This window comes from Oreochromis aureus, linkage group 7 (genome assembly GCF_013358895.1).
Source record: "Oreochromis aureus strain Israel breed Guangdong linkage group 7, ZZ_aureus, whole genome shotgun sequence".
Classification (NCBI taxonomy): Eukaryota; Metazoa; Chordata; class Actinopteri; order Cichliformes; family Cichlidae; genus Oreochromis; species Oreochromis aureus.
In genome coordinates, this window is record NC_052948.1 from 54908731 (window position 1) to 54934568 (window position 25838).

At 40.3% G+C, this 25838-nt stretch overlaps 1 protein-coding gene across 6 annotated transcripts in view; it reads left to right on the top strand.

Annotated features, from left to right (window-relative positions):
- Window positions 1–24356, top strand: part of zfyve16 (zinc finger, FYVE domain containing 16) — a 29274-nt gene extending 4918 nt beyond the window's left edge. Inside the window, exons 3-19 of one of the 6 annotated variants that reach the window (XR_005613761.1) lie at window positions 2137–4313; window positions 6463–6559; window positions 11741–11917; window positions 12007–12146; window positions 12728–12944; window positions 13139–13261; window positions 14856–15011; window positions 15102–15326; window positions 15886–15968; window positions 16219–16323; window positions 17873–18023; window positions 18140–18220; window positions 18308–18470; window positions 18615–18720; window positions 18859–19035; window positions 19613–19902; window positions 20089–24356. Coding sequence is in view for 4 of the 6 variants with exons in the window: in XM_031756865.2 (XP_031612725.2) it covers window positions 2137–4313; window positions 6463–6559; window positions 11741–11917; window positions 12007–12146; window positions 12728–12944; window positions 13139–13261; window positions 14856–15011; window positions 15102–15326; window positions 15886–15968; window positions 16219–16323; window positions 17873–18023; window positions 18140–18220; window positions 18308–18470; window positions 18615–18720; window positions 18859–19035; window positions 19613–19789 (4355 nt within the window). In the remaining 2 variants the exon portion in view is untranslated. Of the gene's footprint in view, window positions 1–2136; window positions 4314–6462; window positions 6560–11740; window positions 11918–12006; window positions 12147–12727; window positions 12945–13138; window positions 13262–14855; window positions 15012–15101; window positions 15327–15885; window positions 15969–16218; window positions 16324–17578; window positions 17640–17872; window positions 18024–18119; window positions 18221–18307; window positions 18471–18614; window positions 18721–18858; window positions 19036–19612 lie in introns of those variants that run through there. The other 5 variants (XM_039614786.1, XM_039614787.1, XM_031756865.2 and 2 more) reach the window with 5 other exon arrangements.
- Window positions 24357–25838: the final 1482 nt, after the last annotated feature.

The following is a 25838-nucleotide window of genomic DNA, read 5'->3' on the forward strand; positions in this document are numbered from 1 at the left end:
TCAAAATGTGCCCTAGATTTCTGCGGTTTTAGCAGGTTTTTTTCCCCCAGTATTAAAGTGGGGGAAAGGCAGTGATTAAAAAGTCAACAAATCCTCAATACAGATGTGTATCAAAGATCAAGTCTTTCATACTGATTTTTGATTTATTATAACACAAGGAACTGAAGTTTTTTTTGTTTTTTCTTTATCATACCGCAGATTAATGGGACAGCAGTGCAGAGACTTGCCTTAAAAATTTCTACAGCATTAAAGTAATTCAGTGACAGTTTTCAGTATTTTCACTGCTATAGAGCAACCAACTTTTGTTTTTGTGAGCACTGCTCAGAAGCGGTGAAAAAGAGTAAATCAGACAATCTTTACATCTTGGGAAACAAGGTATTTAAAAGAGATTATGTTAAAAAAACACTACATTTCGTGCAACTTCTTGGTCTGTGTTACAAAACTAGCAACCTTTGTCACACCAAGTTAACATGCATACGTTATACACACACATATCTATATCTACACACAGACACACAACGCTGCATGGACAAAAAAAAGTCACCACTTAGATTTAACTAAACAAATAGGTACAAGTCACCTATTGGACAATTACTGCATGGGCGATTATCTTTCAGCTGGCAACAAGTTATTTAACCCCAACTGGTGCAATGAGTTGCTTCTCATTTCATAAACACTAATGTCAAAAGATACATCTCGTGGTCGTGGAAAAGATGTTAGTGTGTTTCAGAAGGGTCAACTCATTGGAATGCATCAAGCAGAGAAAACATCTAAGGATATTGCAGAAACTACAAAAATTGGATTAAGAAATGGTCAGTGCATTATTAAAAAGTGGAAGGATAGTGGGGACCCATTCAGTCTTCGAGGATGAAATGTGGCCAGAAAAAATCCCGAATGATCGTGATCGGCGATCACTGAAACGTTTGGTGAAATCAAATTGAAGAAAATCAGTTGTTTAATAGTGTTTAATAGTGAAAGTAAGAGCACAATGCGAAGGGAACTGAAGGGATTGGGACTAAGCAGCTGTGCAGCCGTAACAAAACCACTAATCAGTGAAGCAAACCGGAAAAAAGATTCAATTTGCTAGGGAGCATAAAGACTGAACTCTGGAGCAGTGGAAGAAGGCCATGTGGTCTGATAAGTCCAGATTTACCCTGTTCCAGAGGGATGGGCGTATCAGGGTAAGAAGAGAGGCAGATGAAGTGAAGCACCTATCGTGCCCCAGTGCCTACTGTACAAGCACCACGTTATTCCATCAATGGGTTTTTTCTTCCCTGATGGCATGGGCATATACCAAGGTGACAATGTCAGAATTCATCAGGCTCAAATTGTGAATTAGTGGTTCCGGGAGCATAAGACACCATTTTCACACATGGATTGGCCACCACAGAGTCCAGACCTTAACCCTTTGGGATGTGCTGGAGAACGTTTTGCGTAGTGGTCAGACTCTACTATCATCAGTGCTTGGTGAAAAATTAATGCAACACTGGATGGAAATAAATCTTGCAACATTGCAGAAGCTTATCGAAACAATGCCACAGCGAATGTGTTCCGTAATCAAAGCTAAAGGCGGTCCCACGAAATATTAGTGTGTGTGACCTTTTTTTTTTGGTGGCAACTTTTCTTTTGGCCAGGCAGTGCATATAGCAGAATCTCTGTCAGGCCTGGAAGCCAGGAAGGAAGAGTCTCACTCAAGGGAAGCCGTGTCCTATCCGGAGACACCGGATTTTATACTCAAACCTGTGATTCAATGATACTTTGTCAAACATCCAAGGTTTAGCCAAAAATGACATTTCTTCTAGAACTAATAACAACTGCAGTGTGTTTATACTCTTAGCACATTTAAATAAGTTTTACACATTTGTCTTTATGAAGTCTGTTTACTGGAGGGACACATGATGCCTAAGAACCAAATTACTTTGTTAGAACTTTTTTGCAGTTAGTAAATATAACCATGTATTTGTATTTTAGCACTCATGGTTAGGATAGCAGCACGACTATGACCCCAGAACCACATTACCAGATGGGGGAAAAAAACCACAAAAAAAATCTAGCAAAACAGAATTGAAGGTGCCAGTGTATCAAGTACAGCTGAAGTGTAATTGAATTAACTGTTTTCCTTTTTTTGGATTGCAGAGGAACACGAAGGCAGGCCTATTTCTCTGAAGCCCTCTGTGTACCCCTTCTCCTCACTTGGCCCTCAGTGTTCACCCACAGAGCTGTCCCCAATTCCACCAAGCCTCCCGGACCTTAATTCTCTTCATTATGGATTGACACCCAGCTGTCCTGATGGTTCTGCCAGTCATAACCATAACCGCAGCACTGATAGAGAGGTCAAAGGTCAGCCTCTCACAGGTGTGGACCTTCTGTTGTCTGTGGATCGCAGGTCAGCCAAAAGCTCTACCCCTCCCTGTCCAGACAGAGCTTTGAAACCTGTCTGCGACCTTGTGAATGACACAAGCTCAGCCATTCTGGTCAGGTCCAGTAGCCATGATGCCTTCAGTAAGCTGGACATGGTGGAAAAGCAAATGGAGGAAGAGGAGGCACTGCTTGTGGATTTTAACAGCCCTGAAGTAGGACAAGAGCAAGAGGGTGCACGCCATAGTCGAGACACCCAAAAAGAGCAAACCATTGTTGGTAATGGATCTGTACTGTTGAGTCTAGATTTACATGAGCAGAGTGGTGGATACTCTGCCTCACTCAGTCTGCTTGATGTCATTCTCCCTGCAGCAGTGGAAAGGAGCTGTGATCCCACAGATCATTCACTATCTTCAATAGCTACTGACTTAACTAATAAAGAGGAGCGGGACAGTGAAGGGGGGGATATCTCTGACCAAGTAGTTGAGAACGCTGTGGAGCAGAGTGATCTAGATCCTGTTGATGGTGTTAAAGAAACTAGAACAATTAAAGTTAGTAAAGAGAATGAGTCTCATGAAGTCTTGGATGAATGTGAAGCAGAGCGTCTTCCAAGTCAGGAATCTGAAGCCTCACACAGTGAGCCGGTAGCCCTATCATGTTTGCCCATAGCTGTGTCCATGTGCGGCGCTCTTGTGAACCCAAAGACCACAGAAGATGATTCAGGGGAAGCTGAGCCATGCATTGATGCAGATGTATCTGAGAGCACAGAGGCAGAATCCCTGTCAGGCCTGGAAGCCAAGGAGGAAGAGTCCCGTTCAGAGGAAGCCGTGTCCCATCCGGAGGCACCCGCTTCACATCCGGAGGCACCCGCTTCACATCCGGAGGCACCCGCTTCACATCCGGAGGCACCCGCTTCACATCCGGAGGCACCCGCTTCACATCCGGAGGCACCCGCTTCACATCCGGAGGCACCCGCTTCACATCCGGAGGCACCCGCTTCACATCCGGAGGAACCTGCTTTACCTGCTTTTATGGCCCAGGAGGTTGCAGAGGGCAGACAGTCTCCAGAGGGGCAACAACAGATTTTTCTTGAAGCTTCTACAGATCTTACCTCCACCAATTGTTCAGAAACCAGCCTAGTAGATCCTCCAGAGTTTGGTTTCGAGTACCTCCCTGAGAGCGACCAGGCTGAGCTGCTGGTTACAGATGAGGAGTTGGATGCTTTCCTGCAAGCACATGCTGAAGCAGAACAGGGTGTTTCTTATCCTGAATCTCTCCCAGAATCAAACAGGGCTCCAGAGGACAGGCTTGTAAAACAGGACTTAGGTCTACCTTTTCCAGAAAGTGCTCAAGCAATATGTGTATCTGCAGAGGGGAGCATTAACCCTGGTGCTCTATCAGTATCAGAGGACTCTTGCAGACCTTGGCAAGACTATTCTTCTGGGGTAAGCTATTCTCTGACCAGCAACACTTTCCAGTCCCAGCACAGCAGTAGCCCTGATCTACAACCCTCCTATGGAGGTGCAAGACCTAAACAGCTGCACTGCCAAACTGCAATATCTCCAGCAGCAGGAGAAGAGGAGGAGGAGGAGCTGGCTCAGACGTTAAGTGCTTCTACAACAGTGCCAAGTACTGCAGAGGATGGAAAATGTTCACCAATAAACCCCAGTATTACAGATGAGCATTCCAATTTTAGGGATTCTAACCCTTCATATGCAACTCAGGAGGATCAGGATTACAGTGTGGTGTATGATGAACTGTCAGAACCCCCACCTTACCCTGGGGAGTTTACCACAGACAGTACCAAGGCAGTGAGCTGGAAAAGGGAGGGAGTGGAGGAGCTAGGGAACAGACAGCCTGCTTGGGTCCCAGACTCTGAAGCTCCCAACTGTATGAAATGCAATCAGAAGTTCACTTTTACCAAGAGGCGGCATCACTGTCGTGCCTGTGGGAAGGTATGTTAGTCACTGAATAGAATGTATTTTACACTCGAATATTAGACTGTGTCAGCATCCTGGTCAGCTGTAAATACAGTGTGGCTGCAATTAATGGTTGTTGTCAAATGGCTTTTTTTCTCTGGATGGCCGTTAAAAAAAAATCCAGTGGCTTTCAGTGACAAAGAGTCAGATTCATTAAGTTAGAGCCACATAAATTCTGTGTGGGGGTTGTTTTGTTTTGTTGTTTTGGGGGCCAACACAAGTCATTCCTTTTTTGCCCGTTAAGGCCCTTGGCCTAATCTGATTTCAAGTGCAACTTTATCCTTTATTATGAGTTTTACCAGAGTTTTGTGTTAATTATACCAATAACCACAGTCAGCCTTGACAATTCCATATGGGTTGATCCCTAATGTATAACCAACTGTTACTTTCCACAATAACAGCAGCTCCATAGTGTTAACACCAGTGCTTAGCATGCGAAGGTATCACTTTCAAAACTGGGAGGTGATGCAAATCCCTGGAAGGGTTGTGTCAGGAAGGGCATTTGGCCTAAAATGTATGCAAGTTCAAACATGCAGATCTATTCACTGTGGCAACCCCTTGCAAATAGCACCTGAAAGAAGCCAGCTTCTACAGTAATAGCCAAGAAAAGTGTAATTAGTCAGCTACTAGCCACACAGCATTTACTTGACTTCGGTAGCTTTGTTAAATGGAAGTGTTCAGGTAGACAAAGAGTGCTACATAATAAAGCAATACAGCTGTTGTTTCACATAATTATTATTCCTTTATTTATCCAGGTAAATATCTCATTGAGATTAAAAATTTCATTTCTAAGAGAAACTTAAACAGTTTAATGCCGTTAAGCTGGGCATACACTGCGATTTTTTTTCAGTCGCGTTATTCAGCTCCTGCTCAAACTGTACAATTGAATCGCAGGGGTTAGAAGTTCGTCAGTCACGATGCAGGGTCTCACACTATACAGCCCGATGCTTTGATGCGACCTGAGTGCTCACACTGTGCGTCCATAACATGAAGCTTATAACACAAAATCTGTCTCTTGCTCTCCCTCTCTGTCTTTCAATCACACAGACACGCACACCACCACCATCAACTTTGCTAAATTGCTAATGAAAAACATTGACCAGGTGGCTGCAATTGAGCAGCAATGTCCATCCAACTCTTTTCACGGTTGGTGCGGTCATGATAAATTTGTGAGGCCACATCGAAAAGGCTCGGATGAGCTTGCCAAAGTTCTACAAGTTGTGCCTCTATCGCTTGTGTCCAGATCACACTCTGCACTGCCGTGCTACTCCGTCTTTCCACTTCCTTTTCTGTTTGCATGTGCGCAATGTGAGAGGCTGCGTTGACACCCTCACAAGGGCCAACAGGATTTCAAACAGGTTTGATGTTCTTGCGACCATACAATTGATGGTCGGGAGCTATTCGTGAGGTGTTAATCGCTTCTCGTTACCCCATGTCTACTCCACGATGCACGACACACGATTAAGGCGAAACTCGGGCCGAACCCCAAAACGGTCGCACGACTGAAAAATATGCTCAAAATGGGCCAAAAATCACACAGTGTATGCCCAGCTTTACACTTAAACAGTTAGTTGACTCAGAAGTGCAGAGGTCACTGTTGAATAATCTGATTTTTCCTGATTACTTTATACAAAAAAATTCTGAAAATTGTGAAAAGCATCCATCATAAAAATCTTACAGATTTCACCATAGAAATTATTACCTTATGAGCTTCTTATAAATGCCTGTTTTGCTTTGCCTGTTTTTTCTTCTTGTGTAATTCAAGGTATTTCTGGAAGTTTTTAGCATGTAAGGGTAAAGTTTCTGATGAAGTGAGGACCAAATATAGCACAGTGAATTGATGTAAGCAGAGAGCATGAGTCAGCAGTTTTTTGTGTTTTTTTTCTCAGCTCTTCTATAGATCTGTGCTGAGTTAAGTCCCTTAAAGGCCTCTTATTAAATCAGACATGATTAGGCTCTGCTATTGTTTATAGAACAATCTTATGCTGTTTGAAGGACCAGATAGACAAACACGTTTCAACATCGTGTTAATTGTTGTCTTCTTCCAGACCTGAATTTATTGTCCATGCAGATTGCTGTGTAGCGTATCTGTGTCGTCAATGTCATCCTCTCTCCTCTGTGGCAGGTTTACTGTGCTGTGTGCTGCAACAGGAAGTGTAAACTGAAATACCTGGAGAAAGAGGCTCGTGTATGTGTCCTCTGCTTTGACACCATTCACAGAGGTAAGGTTATTGTTTGGTTTATTTGTATGCTTTTATTAAGGTCCCCATGTGTTGTACCATTATAAAATACATGATTTTATAGTGAGCCAAACAGGTGGTGGGCTGGGTGCAAGGGGTCACCTGTGATGGCCCTGGTGAGAAATTGAGACAGAAGGAGTTGGCAATGGCCTCCAGGGGTGGCAGGGGGCAGTAAATGATTTAACTGCTCATCCAAACATGAGTGACTAATGAAATTAAACTGTATTATGAAAACAAAGAAAGTTAATAAAAAAACAATAAATAAAGACAATAAAAATATTTGTCCTTTTGTGAGGACCAGTTTCAGAGCATGAGAAAGTTGGAGCATTTGAGCTGGCCTTTATATTTTCCTCACATTTCTTTAAATGCCTGTTTTGGAGTCAAAACTTTTAGAGTTAAAGTTGAAATCAAGTTTGAATGTGCTTAAATCTAACATTGTTTGTATTTTAACAATGGGTTGTATTTCTTACATTAGTAGAAGGGAAAATGAGTTCTGATGGTTTTGTAGATTTGGTGTGTGTGTTTTTTTGCATGTGTGTCTGTGTGTTTAACTATGCTAATGAATGAGTGAGTTTGTCTGTTAATGTTTAAAGGAATATGTGGTGGCTGCATTGAAGAAAAACAAAGTTTTCCTCTGACAAGAAAGCCTAATTTCTGCTGTTCAATACTGGAGAAATTTAAACTTTTACAAATTATTGCTTAGCTGTGTCTCTAATAAAACCTCTGTAACTTTGCTCTGCTTCACTTCAGCAGCATCAGGTAATGTTCTTATCTTGATTCATGGTTTTCTTCAGTTTTTGATCTACTGCAGTATATTTTTAAGGTGGTTATCTGGTATAAAAAGCCAGGCCAGGAAAATCTCCTTCATGTTTTGTGTTTTGTCCTCAGTTACTTTAACACAAAGGCAGTGCAATAGAGAGTGGTATAGCTGCCGCGGTCAGCCTTCAACAGGCTACCTAATTTAAACATCAGACTAAGTTAACAGTTCATTTTTCGCTGTGTAAAACAAACAACGGTGGATTGGAACAGTTACAAAGTTAGCATTTCCTCATGCCGGAGCTTGTTGATCAGGTAGTTTGGTTTACTTTTTCCAGTAAAGGTTTAATGGTGATTACAGGATTAAGTGATGCTGTTTTGGAGACTGGGAAAAACATTTTCTTTAACTCTCCCTGAGCTCACCATCTTGGTAACAATAACAGACATGGAAATAGGCGCCTTTTTTTTAGCTGGACTGCAGCAGTGATATGGAGAGATGGAAGATCGGAGTTGAATGCAGAGGAAAGTGATAACAGGACACTATTACTTGCCCTTGAGCTTGTGAGTCTATGTAGTACACGACCACCGAGTGCAGTGGACATGTGATGCTCACATGCTGTCTAAATTAAGGAGGAGATGGTCCACTTTAGTGGCTTTTGGATGCTCGGGCAGTGTGTTGCAATCCTTCTCTTCTCTCCCTCACGCAGCTCCTCCCCTCTCTTGCTTTCCTCTCCCTCACTGACATCAGTATACGAGGCATACTGCATACACCTCAGCCTACAGCTAATAGCCTGTTATTATTTACAAGAGGAGTCGCTTCAGAAAAGCTATGAGGACTGGTCTGATGTCAGTTGGCGAGAGAGATTTGTAATAATGTGGATTAATTGTGTTTTAGTTGAGGAGGAGATGATGAGGTAAGATGCTTCTTACTTGTAATGAATAAAATGTTGGTAACTTTGTACTGCTGCTGTGCTGGATTGTTTGAGTTTAGAATGTGTGCCTATATTGCAAATCAGTGTTTTTTCTCCATTTTAAGTAATATATTTGGTTATGTTACATTTGCACTGAAAATGGGGTCAGTAAATAGCCTTAAGCCTTGGTTGACTTTTTTTCTGCCATGTCATCCTTTCCTTGCACAGCAAGGTGAATAACTGTTCTTGTATTGATACTAATTGAATTACTTAAAAGAAAATATAGAAACAAGGTTCTAAATAAACATATCTTTGTAATGTTTCAATCTGCTGTGGTTGCATTCCTGTGTTTTTGAAAGCGACATTGTTGTTGCTGTCATTACATATTGGATAAGTAAAGCTATATGATACTTAATCAATATAATATGACATAATTGCTCGATCAGCAGCGCTGAGAAAAGCTGCTCTGAAAGCCTCTCCATTATAGCCAGTTTTCCTGAAAGTAATAACTCATCTTATAGCAATGTTGGGGACTAAACCAATATCCAACTGGAACCGCTTTAGAAAAGCTGTTGTTATGCTGATGTAGGCTACAGTCCTACACTCCAACACTGAAATTTATGAATACAGAAACTTGAGAACAAGGCAAGAAGGAGTTTCAGATTTATACGTGTGTATATATAAGTGTACCTACTAAAAATTGACCTCAAGATCAAGGATAAAGGTCATTTTGTGAACGTCTTGTGAATGTTATAATTTGAGAACGTAGGATTTTGAAACTGATACCATCGGTGTATCGCCGTAAGGGTACCACTGGCTGCCACCAGTATTATTCTTTTGATTGATTGATTGATTGATTGATTGATTATACTTTATTCATCCCGAGGGAAATTGGGTTAAGGCTGCCAGCTGTGCCAGCGCCGTCTTACCCATCCGACCATACATACATTACACAAACATCACATGGGGAAGACAGGTCAGAGGGGTATAACATGGAAAAGCACAACATGAGGAAAGATAAGGAGAAAAAATAACTCCCCAGACTGAGCTCCAACAGGAGATCAGTTTGAGAACAGAAAAAACACCTCTGCACATAGCATGAAAAAAACTCTTAATACACCAAAGAAACACATGACAAGCAACAGGGATGGGTAAAGGGTAAGAGACATCCAATGTAGACAGTACATCCGGGCCTGCAGCCTATGCGCTGGTCTCCATGATCCACCGTCAGCATCGGAAGGGAATAAGCATCGAAGGGGTTTGGAAGGGGAGGGGGGATGAGTGTATATCTGCATGTGTATATGTCTGTGTGCGTGTGTGTGTATGTCCAGAGTTCAGCTGAGACAGTGTCCTTCGCCCTGCCAGGCTAAGTAAACAGTCTTCCAGCCAACCCAGGTGGCCTTGCATAGAATGGGAAGAACAGTCTAAACACAGTCTGTAATCAGGGTGTTGTTGTACAGCCTTGAGACCGCAGCTGGCGCCGAAGGGGTCTCCGCATGAAATGATGATGGTTTTTACTTTAGTGCGAACAACTCATAAGAATTTCAAAGCTGTTCTAACAGTCCAACACTGGTCTCTCAATCTCCCGTTGGAGAGCCGTGAGCTTTCTATGATGTTATCCAAACTTACGTTCCGTGGTGTTGTCATTCTTGTGGTCAAAGAGCCGATTCTGAGAACTCACGACCGCGGTGCGCTTCCCAAGATGTGATCAATTTGCGCCCAGAGGTGTTATTCCGACCGAGCCCCTCCAGATGTAATCAGTTTGCACTCAGAGGTCTTGTTCTGAGTATTCACGGCAGCCATGCGGTTCTCCAAGATCTCATCCGTGCTGCACTCAATGACAGATTTCGAGAAACTCACGCCTTGTCCTATCGTTTCAATCCCAGCGGGCAGCCTTGTGGGGGTTTGAACAGCCAGTTCCGCTTCCTTAATTCTTCGATAAGCCAGGGCCAAGCCAGCTGCGATCAGCAAGAACCCTGTTATCATGGTTCCGAATAGGTAGATATCTTTAGCACTCAGGCTCACCCGAGCCCAGACTTCTCGTTGAAGGGGTGTCAATCGCATTCAGAGACCAGTTGATCAAATCCATAATTCCTCTTTTAGGTTTTAGAGAACAGACTGTGAGAGAGTGTTCCAGGGAAAAGTAATACAAAAAACACGAGACTAGACAAGGACACAAGAGGCTAAGCAGGGAAGCTAAGGGAGAAGAGAGGAGGAGGAAAAAAAAGTGCGACCGCCTTCGCCAAGAGCAAGAGAAGAGATCAGTCAGTGAGCTAGAGGAAACATGTAGCGGCACTCTTCTGTATCATTCACCTGCTTCTGCTGCATTAAGAGGGACTCCAACTCCACCATCTTGGACTGCAGCTGATAATGATAGCTAGAGAGCCACACTAAAGGGAGTGTGGAGCAGGTGGAGAGTGGTTCATGTTCCATAACGACAGAATCACCGAGGCAGCAGAACAGAATGAGGGCTACCAGCTGCAGTCCAGGACAATGGAGTCGGTGTCCATCTGTAAGAGAACTAATTTGTTATTTGTCAGAAATTTTTTTAAAATTAAAAATCCTGCAGTGGAAGTCTGTGTGAATATCATATACATGACAAATTCAATATTTAAACGCATTTAGATATATATCTGTGTTAGTCCATTATTGGTCAGATACTGCTAATATACTGTCCAGCTTTGTTTCAACAGGCTTCTCTGAAGAAACTTACTGATAGAGATGCTTGTCTATTTTTTTTGTCCTTCTCCAGTGTCCTCACTTATTTTCCAAATCTGTAACAGAACCGCAGAAAGTGGAAGTCCTTTTTAATTAAACCAATGAAATATAGCTATAATAATATGTTGCAGTGCTCTCCTTTGTTCTCCACCACTAGCACTTTCTAAACACAACTTATTAATTACAGGAAAATTATTCACAATCTTGTAGCCATTGCAATAGACATGTCCCCCCTTTTATCTTCTGTATGTTTTTTTTTTATGTTGTTTTAATTTTTGTAACAACCATTAACTAACAATTGTAGATTTTTTTTTTTAAAGGAAAAAGAAATACCCTGGTTCTTAGTAGCAGGGGACAAATTTAGGCAGAGTGGGCCTTATAGGCCTTAGTCACACAAACCTGTAGACACTTGGGGAAAAAAGTATGCTCCAACTGCAAGCAGTTGCTGGATTGCATTTAAAAGAAAAGTTGTGCCTTACTACTAAAACCAGCATGTTTCAAAAGGCACAAAATTTAATTAGTTCTCCAGAAATACAATAAACTTTAATAACGAAAAATCATTTGACCACTGAAGTTTAGTTTACTCTGAAGAGGACTTGAAAATCTAAATAAAGCCTCAGATTAGATTGCCACCATTTCACAGACATTTTTCAGACATTCATATTCAAGAAACTAGTCTCTACATGTAAATGAGTCAGGTAACTAGCTTTTTAGACTCGAGTTAACACCTTTAAAAAAACCAAATGAACATGCTTCTAACTGCATCCTTCTGTTGTAGCCCAGGCTCTGGAACGGATGATGAGTCCTACAGGTCCTAGCCCAAACCCAAATGTCCCATCTGAATACTGCAGCACAATCCCCCCTTTACAGCAGGCCCGTGCTGCTGGTACTCTAAACTCCCCACCACCTACTGTCATGGTGCCTGTGTCTGTTCTTAAACACCCAAGCAATGACGGTAAGATTATTCTTACACAGTCTGCTTTACCTTTCACTTGTTTTCCTTAACTGTACCCCTGAAGACACTCCCTTTTTCTGTGTTATCAGGTTGTCCTCGTGAGCAAAAGCGCGTGTGGTTTGCTGATGGTATCTTACCCAATGGAGAGGTGGCAGACACCGCCAAGCTGTCTGTGATGAGCCGCAGGAGCTCCCAAGAGTTCAGTGGTGTCACCCCAGATGAGACAACAGTAAGGCAATCATCCTCATAGCTCATCTATCAGGGTCCCACCTTTTTAAAACTTTATAACTCAACAAATGCCTCAAATTACTGATCCCTTGTTTTTTATCAAAAACGCTTTTAAGGTAATTACCAGGCTTCACCAGGCTTGGTATAAATACATTGTAAATACCTACACTCATTTAACAGTCAGTATAATAGTCAACATGTCTATCTGTCTTGAAAGTTCAGTCACTACTGACCACCTAGTCCCGGATAACTTGCGTTTCTCATTCTGTGGTCCGACAGACTCCAATCCCAATGTATTGAACTACAGCTAAGGTCGCTGGCACTGCTCCATATATCCATGTCAAATATCAGGGCCAGAGGTCCTAGAAACTCTTTCATAAAGTGAAAACAAGTGCTGCCAGCTGCAGTCCAACATGGTTGAGTTGAAGTTCATACACATGATGAGAAACTGTTGAGAAGCAGCTGATTTATGTGCCACTTGGCAACCTGGCATTTTCTAGTACTGCTATACTAAAATAGACAATTACAATAAAAATGAGTCCATTGAAGATGGTATTACATGAAGTGACATTCTTATTTCAGCCTGGCTTACCTGGGGCAGAGACCGGAGTTAATAGTGCATCTTCCCCTGAGGCTGCTGTGGCAGCAGAGGTAGTTTGCCGCCCAGTGTCTGGACCCTGGGATTTTGCGTTGCTTTGTGGAATTGGTTCTTCAGTGAACAGTTTTCCCAGTCTGCTGCCAGACAATGAAGACGAGCTGCCTCCACTGCTCATTGCCACTGGAGAGGACGAAGGAGGAGGTGTGTTTTAGACATGAATCTCTTGGTTTATTTTTGCACATTTGGAACAGGGACTTGAGGTTGAAATCTCATTTTGTTAAAGCTAGTCTCTGCTTATGCTTTCCTGTTGTGCTTGGATCAGAGTCAAATGTAAGTCTCACACTGGCTTTTATGTGAAATACTTTAATAATCGCTCTGCTGTGTTTTCTGTTTAGATGTTTTAGTTGAGGAGAATCCTGCTCCATGTCAGATTCTGCACTTACTAGAAGAAGGCGGACCACGTCCTCTGACATTTATTCTTAATGCCAACCTGCTAGTCAATGTCAAACTGGTGACATGTAAGTGAAATATGAATGAACAAATATGGAATTATGTAGTATTCATCTCGATTCATCTCTGAATCGAGGAGGGGGCCTAAGGGTACATCTTTCGCCATCTTACAATGCTGTGATTGCAGCCTTTCCCCAACTCTCTGTGAATGGTACTCATGGCCATTGATCAGTGTTCTGTTAATCAGTGGGTTTTGGTCAGTGATTGTTGATCAATGGTCATGGGAATTTGCATAATTATGATTAAGGAACTGACCTCACAGCCCATTGTTCCTTCAGTGGGCTGGTTTCAGTCATTATGCAAATGTACTGTTTATAAGGTTTGGGGAAACCTGCAGTCAGCTGAGACTGAAGAAGTCACTTGGATGAGTGACGAAACGTTTCTCCCACAAAACGCTACGTCCAGATGAACAGATTCAACTTTTGGAGAATTATGTAGTAAACTACAAAGTGTGAAATAACTCAAAACATGTTTATATTTTACATTCTTCAAAATAGTCATCCTTTGCTCTGATTACTGTTTTGCACAGTCTTGGCATTCTCTCCATGAGTTTCATGAGGTAGTCACCTGAAATGGTTTTATGCAGTCTTGAAGGAGTTCCCAGAGATGCTCAGCACTTGTTGGCCCTTTTCCCTTCACTCTGTGATCCATCTCATCCCAAACCATCTCCATTGGGTTCAGATCAGGTGACTGTGGAGGCCAGGCCATCTGTCGCAGCACTCCATAACTCTCCTTCTTGGTCAGATAGCCCTTACACAGCTTGGAGGTGTGTTTGAACGTTATCTGGGCTCTAATCTGAGGTTCTGTTAACTTGCAATTTCTGAGGCTGGTGACTCGGATGAATTTATCCACAGCAGTAGAGGTGACTCTTGGTCTTCCTTTCTTGAGGCTGTCGTCATGTGAGCTAGTTTCGTTGTAGAGCTGGATGTTTTTTGGGACTGGAATTGGGGACAGATTTAAAGTTTTATCCCAAATGGTTGATTCTGTTCATCTGAACGTAGAAAATTATACGTCCAGATGAACAAAATCAACTTACCTACTTACCTGGATGATTGAGCATGCGTCAAGACATTCAAAGTTTTAGCCATTTTCCAAACTGTAATGATGGACTGTCGTTTCTCTTTACTTAGCTGACTGGTTCATGCCATAATATAAATTGTCAAATAGGACTGTCAGCTGTGCACTAACCCCATTAAGAAGGCAAGAAATTCCACAAACGAACCTGACAAGGCACACCTTTGAAGTGAAAACCATTTCAGGTGACTACATCATGAAACTCATTGAGAGAAGGCCAAGGATTTGCAGCGCTGTCAACAAAGCAAAGTGTGGCTATTCTCAGGAATGTAAAATATAAAACATATTTAGAGTTATTTATCCTTTTTTTATTATTATTTTTTGCTACAAAATTTATCTTCCGTCATATATTTGATGTCTTTAGTATGTATGTAATGTAGAAAACAGTAGAAATAAAGAAAAAAAACATTAAACAAGAATGTGTGTTCAAACTTTTGAGTGGTAGTGTATCTCATATTTCATCTTTCAAATATTTTGAACCCTCACATGCCTTCCAATGTATTAACTCTTATGTGTTTTATCTTCCAGACTCTGGCAGGGAATGCTGGTGTTTTGGCTCTAATGGGCTGCAGGCTCTGGGACAGAAAGAGTTAGTATTTCTGTTGGAGTGTTTGCCTCAAGAAAAAACTCTTCCCAAAGACCTTTTTACCATATATCTCAGCATTTACCAGGATGCCCAAAAAGGTAATACCTGCCTTCAGCCTGCCTTTGCAACTTTTAATAACTACATCTTTCACTTATAAAGGATAACAGAATCATCATCTTGTGTTGCAGGCAGGTTTGTGGAGGAGCTGGATAATGTGACTTTTACAAGTAGTTTCTTGGGCAGTAAGGATCATGCTGGGATGGTATTCTTCTCTCCCACCTGCCAGTCTCTAGACGGCCTCACTCTCCCTTCACAGCCATTCTTGTTTGGCCTGCTCATTCAGAAACTGGAGGTGCCCTGGGCCAAAGTCTTTCCACTGAGACTGCTTTTGCGTCTTGGAGCTGAATACAACTGTATGTAAATCTTTGTTGCTCATGACAACACTGAGTGTTATTTTATATTAAAACATAGTAATCTTAAACTTTGATTTGTTGAAAATGAAAAAACCTGCTCTTCTGAAACATTACGGTTATTAGTTTATTATTATTGTTAAGATGATTAGTTTCAGCAGTTAGCTGAGTAAATAAAAATACCCCAGTTCCACCTTCTCATTTGTAAAGAGCTTATTTTATCTTTAACTTTTTGCCAGTATACCTGATAGTAAGTTTAATTTATTTAGATTTTGGACTTTTGGACAAAACTGTATTTGTAAATGGTGATATATTCGTTTATAGATTATACTTTTTAGTTCAGTTCAATTCGATTCAGTTTTATTTATATAGCTCAAATCACAAAAGCAGTCACACTAAGACATTTTATACTGTAAGGTAAACCCCTCTACAAGTTAAATTAGTAAACCATTGTAAATTACTGTCTGTAAGCATATAGGCTGCTCTAGGAGAAAGACACGGGGACAAGCGATACATGTCGTGCATTTATGGTTTATTTACATATAATGTTTTTGTTTTTCAGCGTATCCCACCACACTGATAAGTATCCGTTTTCGGGAGTCAGTGTATCGAGAGACAGGACACACCATTATGAATTTATTGGCTGTAAGTAGTGCAAAATAAGATTTTGCAATAAAGAAAATAAGATTTATTTATAATTGTGAAGCTTGGCAAAGTTTTGTTAGTTTTGTTGTTAATTTGTTTTATATTGGGCTTTTGGTGAAAGGTTTTTAAACAAAAACTTTATTAGGACAACAGTCATAGACACTTTTGTGACGCCGATTATTGGCAGAATTGAAAAAAATTTATTAGAACACTTTGATAAGTTCAGATTCTATAAACTGTTCTCATCCAGGATCTAAGGAACTACCAGTATAGCCTGTCAGTGGTGGAGGGCCTGAGGATCCACATGGAAATGGGCCACAGCTACATTGACATTCCCAAAAGTAGCTTCAGTGAGGTAAGAGTTCCTTTAAGGAATATTTTTGTAAAATAAACTTGTTCAGATTTTGGTTAGGATTTAGATAAACATTGATAATGCTTGAATATGTCATTTGTCACAGTTGCGACTAAAAGAAGAATAGCTTCTCAGGTGTTTTGGTGCCCAAGCTTCATGTATTTGGTTTCAGTAGATGTTGAGTTCTTTATTTACAAGTGCTTTGGGTTAATTTTTTGGTAATCAAACAACAAATCAACCCCCCGAATTCCTGTAACTTCTAGAAACATATTGGTTTAGAAATTAGGTTTTTGTGGTCGTCCTCTAACTGCCTGCAAAGGATAACTAAAAAGGGTATAAAGTAGATTAAATCAGTTGAATGATCAGTACAATATCTATTTTTCTTTACTTTAGTTCACTACTGATGTTCGTATATTTTCCTGCCACATGTTGAGAAATTGTCTTGTAGAAACAAGTCAGCGCTACTTAGTTTCATATAGTTGTATCGTGGTGTTTTAGGGCCATCATTGGCAAATAAAAATATGTTTTGGAGGCTGAAGATAGAGGTAGCATTTAGAGAAAAAACCCCTAAAAAGCCCTTGATAAATTATCTATTAAAGAATGTGTAGTAAGACCTGTTTTGAATGAACAACCAGAAAATGATTCCCTCTTCGTTTTAAAATTCTCTTTACAACAGGCTAAAATCAAACAATGTATGTATGTAAAAATAATAAGTAAATAAAGCAAAAGTTGACACACAGCAGTAGGGCTGCACAATTAATCGTTAGAAAACCGCGATCTCAATTCATACTTATGTGCGATCTCATTTCCAAATGACAACGATTTAAAAAAAAAAAGAAAAAAAGATGACGATTATACCGCATTGTGGTCCGGGACATAATCTGCATGAAAACAAGCGCTCACTCTTCTTGCTCAACAAATGACAAGGGCAGAGCCGCAGGGTAAAAACAACGGAGAGCACGTGAGAGATGACGAAGCTGTAAAGGCCAAGAAAGTGACAGGAGAAAATCTGTCCCGGTCAACCACCCAAACATCAATAACAGGAACCTTATACAGCGCTTCCCCATACCCGTCAAACTCCCGCAGGCACAAAGAAATTACGGAGGCTATCACTTATCACCTGGCTAAAGATATGGCTCCCATCAACACTGTGCAAAACGAGGGATTTAGGAAAATGATCAACACCCTAGACAAACGCTACACAGTGCCGTCCCGCAACTATTTTTCAAATGTTGCACTACCTGCTCTATACACGCAGTGTCGAGCAGCGGTGGAGACGGAATTACAAGCAGTACAACATTTTGCGGCAACGACAAAATGTGAGACATTTATTGTTTTTATGTTCATTTATTGTTTTTATGTTCAGTCTCAACTGTTACGAAGTTGATGTGCAGTTAATAAGTGCAATAAATATTTATACTGGAAAAGAAAATCGTGAGAGAATCGTGATCTCAATTCTAAGCAAAAAAATCGTGATTCTCATTTTTTGCAAAATCGTGCAGCCCTACACAGCAGTGTTGTGCAGAAATTTATATTTTTCTGTATTTTCCAGGTGCAGAAGGTGATAAATGCATCCAATGAACATGTCATTAGCATTGGAGCAAGATTCAGCTCGGAGGCCGACTCTCACCTGGTCTGTTACCAGAATGAGGAGGGAAATTACCAAACCCAGGCCAACAGCATGCCTGGGAAGTCTCGGACAGGTGAGTGTCTTTACCAATGCTCCATACTCCTCTATTTTTGAAAAATAAAACATTAGAGGCAAGCATTTTGTTGTACACGCATACATGAACCTCTAGGGGTTTGTGTTTTGTTACAGTCACTGGGGCCAGTTTTGTGGTGTTCAATGGAGCACTTAAAGCCTCCTCAGGTTTCATTGCGAAGTCCAGCATTGTAGAAGGTACTGTGACTGGTTGTTGGCTCTGAAATACTTATGTCCATTCTGTTATTGCTGGGCCAGACTAGTCAATTGCTTTGTTTTTACCAGATGGGTTGATGGTGCAAATCCCTCCAGAGACCATGGAATCTCTTCGCTCTGCCCTCAGGGAGCAGGCAAACTTCCACATACCCTGTGGCAAGATTAATGATGAGCAGCTCAGAGAGAATGTGACTGTCCGCTGGGTGGAGTGGAATCCACCTGTCAACACAGGGTAACTGCACGAAATGATTTACTCCGTGTGTATGTGTTTGCCAATGCCAGTATTTGATCATATTTTAACTAAAACACGATGAAGTTTAAATCTCTGGGAAAACAGTACTTTCTAATGTGGCCCTGTGAATTTGTATTCCTGCAGCAAAACTAGTGGAGTTGATGGAAGATCCCTAGATGGAGTGCGTAGTGTGAAGATGCAACAAGACACTGAGTTTGAGTCAGACGGTCGGCTGATTACATGCACTGAGGTAATTTTTCCTTTTTTCACATCAGATTGTTTGCTCCTATCTGACACCTTCTGTGAACTGAATGAGGTTTCCATTCTGAGTTCTAAAGCGATCTAAAAGTCGTGATGCGTGCATGACCTGAACTGAATTTCTGTTCAGGTATTCTACCAGCTGAAGTCTCCAGACTGCAACCTGGCATCTGTCCTATCGTCCTGCAGTGTTTTTCAGAAGGAGATAGCCTTGGCAACCTGCAGTGCTCTCACTCCTCACCTCGCCGTTCTCACTTCCAGCGGCATCAACTCACTCTCACTACGTGTCTCGACACAGGCTGACATGGTAAACGAGCAGTGATTCAGGTCAATATTGTAAAACCTTTTAAGACCATTCTGCATAAGTAGATTGGTCTTAGAAGGTATTTGAAAATGCAGGTGCAACAATAGTAATGTATTAATGATGACTGACTGTATTTAAAAATCACACACTAGTATCACCACTCTGATGGTCACTTTTGAATTCTCTTGGTCAGTTACAGACTTTCTCACCACCTTCATATGCTTCTGTTTTGAGTTTAACCAAAATTTTACAATTGAATTCGACTTATAGCATAACTGCAATACTAGAAATCTTCTGTCTGTGATATATGTATGTATGTATGTATGTATGTATGTATGTATGTATACATACATACATACATACATACATACATACATACATACATACATACATACATACATGGAGATATAGAGATATAGAGCGAGAGAGACACACATACGTATACACATATGTATGGTAGGTTTTGGGAAGTTTTTTGACCACAGTAATCATGAAGTGAACATCTGGTATTGGATTGGATGAATTTATTGTGTTGAGCACTTACAGGCGTGTTGAATATTTCTTTCCTTTTTTTTCTCAGGTGGAGTACCAGGCTGGCTCCAGAGGCAGTCTCCTCCCACAGCGCTACATGAATGAGATGGACAGCGCTCTGATCCCTGTCATCCATGGGGAGAGTGCAAGTGTGCCACAGACCGCCATGGACATGGAGTTCATGTTCTATATCACACATGCCATTGAATGTGCATGTAGACCATGACACGCTCAGTTTTGGAGGCAAAAAAACAAAAACAAAGCTGCAGCTTCAGGCAGGATGCTTGTTCACAGCTGGAGCAGCAGCCACCCACACATGAAGAACATTTCCACTCTGAGGTTCGTGATTTAGAGGGATCCATGATTGGATGATGGTTTTCTGTTAAGAAGCCATTGTACTTTTGAGTGTTTCATATTCACCAAAGCTGCTTTAATACAAGAAGCCAAACACTAAACAAGAAATATGACAACATGACCAAAAGCAACCAAACTATTCAAAGCGCTTTCCTCTGCTCTGCCTTCCAGACTCCCTGCTGGCCTCCGTCAGTGTGGAATAACTCAGTGAATGTTTCCTACAGACACTATGGAAGTGGCTCTCATCATTTTTACATTAAAAGTAGGGACATTACTGAGCGTAGACAGGTGATCAGGTGCTACTGTAGAGCTACTTGACATACACAGCTGGCTTGTTCTAAACACAGGCAGCACAGGGCTCACTTTCTCTCAAGGTACTATGGTCTCATTTGACATGATGGTTGTGATGATACTGCACAGGAAAACAATGGGCCTTCTGCAGGAAACTTTTTTGTAACTATGTCCTGGGGCTGGACTGATGAATGATATTTGATTTAAATTCCAACTTTGCCTTTTAATGATAATTTATAAAAACTAAACCAAACTTCATTACACTGCACTGCTCTAAAGGACACCTACCTACGTGCCCAGAGTTTCTCCCGGTTTAACTCAACTCGAGCTAAGATAAGTAGAGTGTTTGATCAACAAGAGTATCTACAGGGAGGATTAACAATCGCCTTTATGTCTAGATTGCTCAGGGTCTCTTTTTTTGGGGGGGGGGTTGTTTTCCATTGAGTCTGCTTTCTGCAAGAAGTAACAGTTGGATAGCAGAGGCTTCAGCTCTCTTCCACTCAGAATGTAACTGCTATACAGGTGTTTTGGTGCACACACGTCCACTGCTGCTCCCTGCCCCGTTTGCAGCAACGATCTCCCAACCAGCATGGCATGGACCAGTGATGCTAATTTTAGTTTTATGTTAAAAACAACTCCCAATTATTTCCCAGCTACCTACTAAAACACTCTGCCTCTCTCACCACTCTCCCCTTTTTTCGTTTATTTGGTTTTTTTAATTTAAATTATATTTGACATTATATCCACTGTTAACAATTATTGAGGTTTTGCATAATGCTTAAGTGTGTTCATTTTGTGTGACAGAATCACTGGTTCAATTGACATCTAGACCTGTCATGCTTTGTTACTTGTTCTGCTTTATTTGTTGTCAGTTAAGTGTTACACAACTAACCATTGATGCACAATAACCTAAGAAGCTGACAGAGAATAAAGTGTATAAGTTACCGATCTTATATGTGCCAATAAAATGTCAGACTTTAAAGAAAAACGACAGCCATTATGACAAAAATTCCAATGAAGATGTATCCCAGTCAAAGAAACACATTCCACTGTGGATAAAAGCAGAGACTGTGCACTACATTAAACGACAGGTCTAGAATATACATGAATTTCACATGACAAAAGTGCAGGATGCAACTCATTCAGGGGAGGCAGCCTCACCAACGCAAACGGTTAGCCCAAATGAGCTGCCCAGATGTTTGGCCGTGTCTAGATGACACTTCGTAATCCTCTCAGCTGAAAGCATCTGAAAAACATTTCTCTGAGCCCAATTGTACAACAGCAGCAGTAATCAAGGATTTATTTGTTCTTTCAATTATAATTCGTAATTATAAGGCCACACTTTCCTTACAGGCAATGAGAGTCTTTCCTGCAAGAGGCCCAGTGTGTGTCAGTAACATGGCTGAAGTTTGCATCTGGAACTTTGCAAATGTTTTTTGGGTTTTTTTCCTAAAAAGTGAACATATGACAGGTATATTTCTGCAGGATTAAGAGTGTTGACCTACTGACCTTGATGAAACTATAGAACTATTTGGATAATAGTATTACAACTGGTGGAGGTGAGGGGTTAAAATATTCTCTTGTAGTTGAATTTGTCTTTCTTGGTGAGTAGCTGACGTTAAAGCTGCTCATTACTGAGCTTGCAGGTGTAGCTCTTCTCAAAGCTTTAGTTTCTTTTTCCATCATCCTGCTGGCACCAAAATTGATCCAATAGTATGTTTGTCTTAAAATGTTTCCATTATTATTTGATCATCCATCTTCACACTGAGGTTTCATTTCACACTGAGATCTTACAAAAGAAAAGATGATGTCAATCCTGGACAGTTTTTATTTCTCAGAAGGAGGTGTAAATTTAACGAAGAGGATGTTATATTAATTGTACACACTCTGGATTAAAATGTCCAGTCAGGGGAGTTGATACAAAAAAATCACTCCTGTTTTTCACAGAGATGCTCTTTCAGTGTTGATGACTTCTTGCCAGATCAAACTCAAAATGCTAATGATTATTTTCTTCTTTAAGATGTTTTACGTTATCTGCTTCAGTCTCAGTTAAATGTTGTTTTTGCACAGCTAATGAGAACTCTTTCATTCAGTTCATCTCACAACTTTTACTAGTTATTTAAAAAATTGAAGGTGATTCTTTTAGATGAGAAGATTGATTGCACTATTATCAAGTCACTAACACAGATTGTATATAAACGATGGAATTGGTCACAGTAATGTCACCAGTTGGTTATGTGGAGCTGAAGGTGCCTGTTTTCATTGTGAGCATCGTAATGTTTTTGAATTGGATGTGAGGCGTGATGGATGGATCAGACTGAAACTATTGCTATTCAGTTTGGTCGCCTCCTGTTGGCCATTTATAGAAATTCAGAGTTAAAGCTCTTCCACATTGGCTTCACTTTACAAGCCCAGAGGCTACCTCGATCTTTTATATAGTCGATGTTCACGAATTAGCTTAGCTTAGTTCAGTGTGACGGGTAGAAACGAGTGAAACTGTGTAGCCTGGCCTCATTCAGCCTTCAAGAACCATCAAAGCTTACAAATGATCCTGTATATTTTGTTTGATCTTTAGAAAGAAGGATGAAAACTTCACTGGAGTTAATTGAGTTAATTGGTGGTTGGTTTTTAGTCTGTTTGCATGGATAGAGCAAATAATTGTCTTTACCAGCTAACATCAGACTTAATGGCTACCATTGACTGACACATTCAGTGACAGTTAACAGTAGCAGTGACACTCAAGTATTGTCACCTTAATTCTGTGCCGACTACAAGATGCTGAAACAATTGGTTATTTTGTTCTAATGAAGACTTTGGTTTCTGTTGTAGAAAAGGCAGAACAATAACATTTTAATTATCAGCCAAATTATTATTTTTAAATGTTGTTATTGGCCCAGCTTTTCAGAGCTAATTCTCTATTGACTATTTCTATTAAGATAAATAATTCCTATGCTTGGTCTCAATTTCGTTCACAATATTAGTGCACTTCATGTAGTACTATAGCTACTACTACATACTGACTTGTCTAGTATGTAAGTTTGGACTGATTAATGTCTCAAATGGACATGTCACGTCCTGTTCTTAAATGAAATGACATTCTGAATTCTATCATTCAAGTAGCCAAGAACTGAGACACGACGGTGGTTTCCAGTCTAAATGCACACACAAATGTAAGAGTGGTATCAATCTTCTCATCCAGGTTTTGTCCAGAAGGACAAAAAAAGCTCATTTCCTCAGTTTATTGATTGGAGTAGGAGCTGTTTTATACTGGGTTCATATTTTAGGATTATTTAATGTCTTTATAACACCTTTAGGCACTTTATAAATATCAGTGTGCTGATGTGTTGGTTTGACAGACTGCCTTAAGGCAGTCTGTCAAACCAAACCTTTTTTTTTTCTTTTCTTTTTTTGGATCCAAACTGGCAGTTATCTCTTATGAGTGGCAATAATAAATGCTCCTGAAAGTACACAGAGGTTATGTCCCTGTAAAATGCATTCACTTTTGTGTCCACTGTTTGTAGCAGTGTTTTTGCAGCCTCCGTTTGTCTAAAGCTAGGTCTGAGTTTTTGTTTTTTTGTTTTGTTTTTTTAGGGCAAAGTGCATTGTGTCACATCTCATCTCACTTTTCAGTCAGGACTTTTTTCCAAATGTATAGATGATATCCTGTATACATAGAGATTGTATCAAGCCTTGTGCATTTTTTTTAAATATTCAAAGTTATTTTTGAAATGTTGGTATAAAAGAAAAAAAGTTAATATTTTTGATAGAAGGTTGGCTACATTAATTGTGCAGTTTGTGTAGCAAGCTGTTTGAGAGGAGAAACAAATCAAGAAATGAATGAATTGTTATAAGGTGGAAATATCTAATCTCAAAATACATGAAGCGTTCTAGTTTGACATGAATGTTTTTGGTAAAAATCTGAATACTGAGCTTAGTTATGAACTCTTCTGCAAGTCGTGCTCTAATTCTTAGCAACAACTGGGTTATTATGAATACTCATGTATAGACTTGTAAACCTCCCGGTTGATTGCAGTCTTCTAGATGTATGAAGGTTTATATACAGGTTTTTTAATCACTGAAATCTGTGAGTTGTTGATTAACTTCTCCATGTGAGATATGTTTATTAAACACTAGAAAGGTCAACTGCCGTAACTGACTGTGTTGATTTTTAGCCATGCATGCAATGACTGAATGTTAAATTGGGAGGCTTTCTAGCTTCAGTAGAAATCTCTCACCCTTGGGAGAGGCCATGATCTATTGCCTGAAAACTGCATTTATGTACACCTAATCTGCAGATGATATTTTCTGCTAACATAAAAGGCTGTCCAAAGATTTAGATTGGCTATAAATCTGACCTGTAGAAAACCTATGCAAACTAAATGTGTTCAGTGGACTGAGTAAGCGGAGTCTGAATCTGTATTTATATTGAATCTGTATTTAAGGTCCTTTACTAAACACCAACCGCACTTTAATCAGGAGCTCACAAAGACTTACTCTTTTCCACCTAAAACCGCTTTTGTTCTTTATGGTGGATTATCTAAAGTTGTTATTATTACTATTACCACCATTATTATTATTATTATTATTATCATTATTATTATTATCATTATTATTATTGTTGTTGTTGTTGTTGTTATTGAGTAGTTTGAAAAAGGAAAAATGTGAGTTTTGATTCTGATGTAGAAAGCGGGTATGAGGGGAAATTGTACCGTTTATACTGCTGTGCAAACATCTCTGAAACGTCCGGCAGTGGTTTATGTAAAACTTATTGATTTTTACACAGTCCACCTTTTTTCCCCTCCATTACAAAAATGGACATGTTCTCCTTCCACAATCCAAAGCCCTAACAGCTTTGGATTTTGCTACGAGAACATGTCCACTTTGAGAAATATTTTGGGAGGCAAATTATTAAAATCTCTTTCTCTCTCGGGTCGTTAAAACAACCTTCCACTGTGTGAAAATGAGAAGTATTGATTGATTTGACGTATGTTTTTGTAAATCATCCATTTATTCATAAGACCAGCTTTACTTTTTGAGGACCCTGCGGTCTGCATCTTAACCAGTTTCTGAATAGCCTGTGTATTTAAAGAATAAAAGAAATTTTATGAAAAAACAAAACCCAACCTTCCTGTTATCTTTCTGAAAGTAAAAAAAAAAAAAATAAAATAAAAAATATTTAACTGGAGTTTCCACTTTCTTCACAGAGTCAGGCCCACAGACTTGCCACTGTTGTATGCTGCACAGCTAGCAGGCCCTGATCATATGCTGGCGATGTATATCAAAGCCCCAATATTAAAGTCAACTCCAAAGTTAATGGGGATTTGGTGTAACTTAATTAGCAATGGTGTGATAAGTGAGCACTTAGAAGAGTTGCACTTACGGGCCTTACTGAACTGGCCCAAAAGAGAGGTGAAAGTGAACTAGTTTATCAGGTATCCACCTGACTCTCCCTATTAGTCATGCCATCCCTGCCCACAAATCTGATATGGGGAAAAAAAACAATGACTTCTGTTTTCTCTTCATTCAGTTGAGAACAAACAAGCAAGTATCAGCTGAAGAGATTCAGATATAACAGAGACCTTTAAGGCCTCAACCTTTAAGGTTCTTAAAGTACACCATAGGGAGGAGAA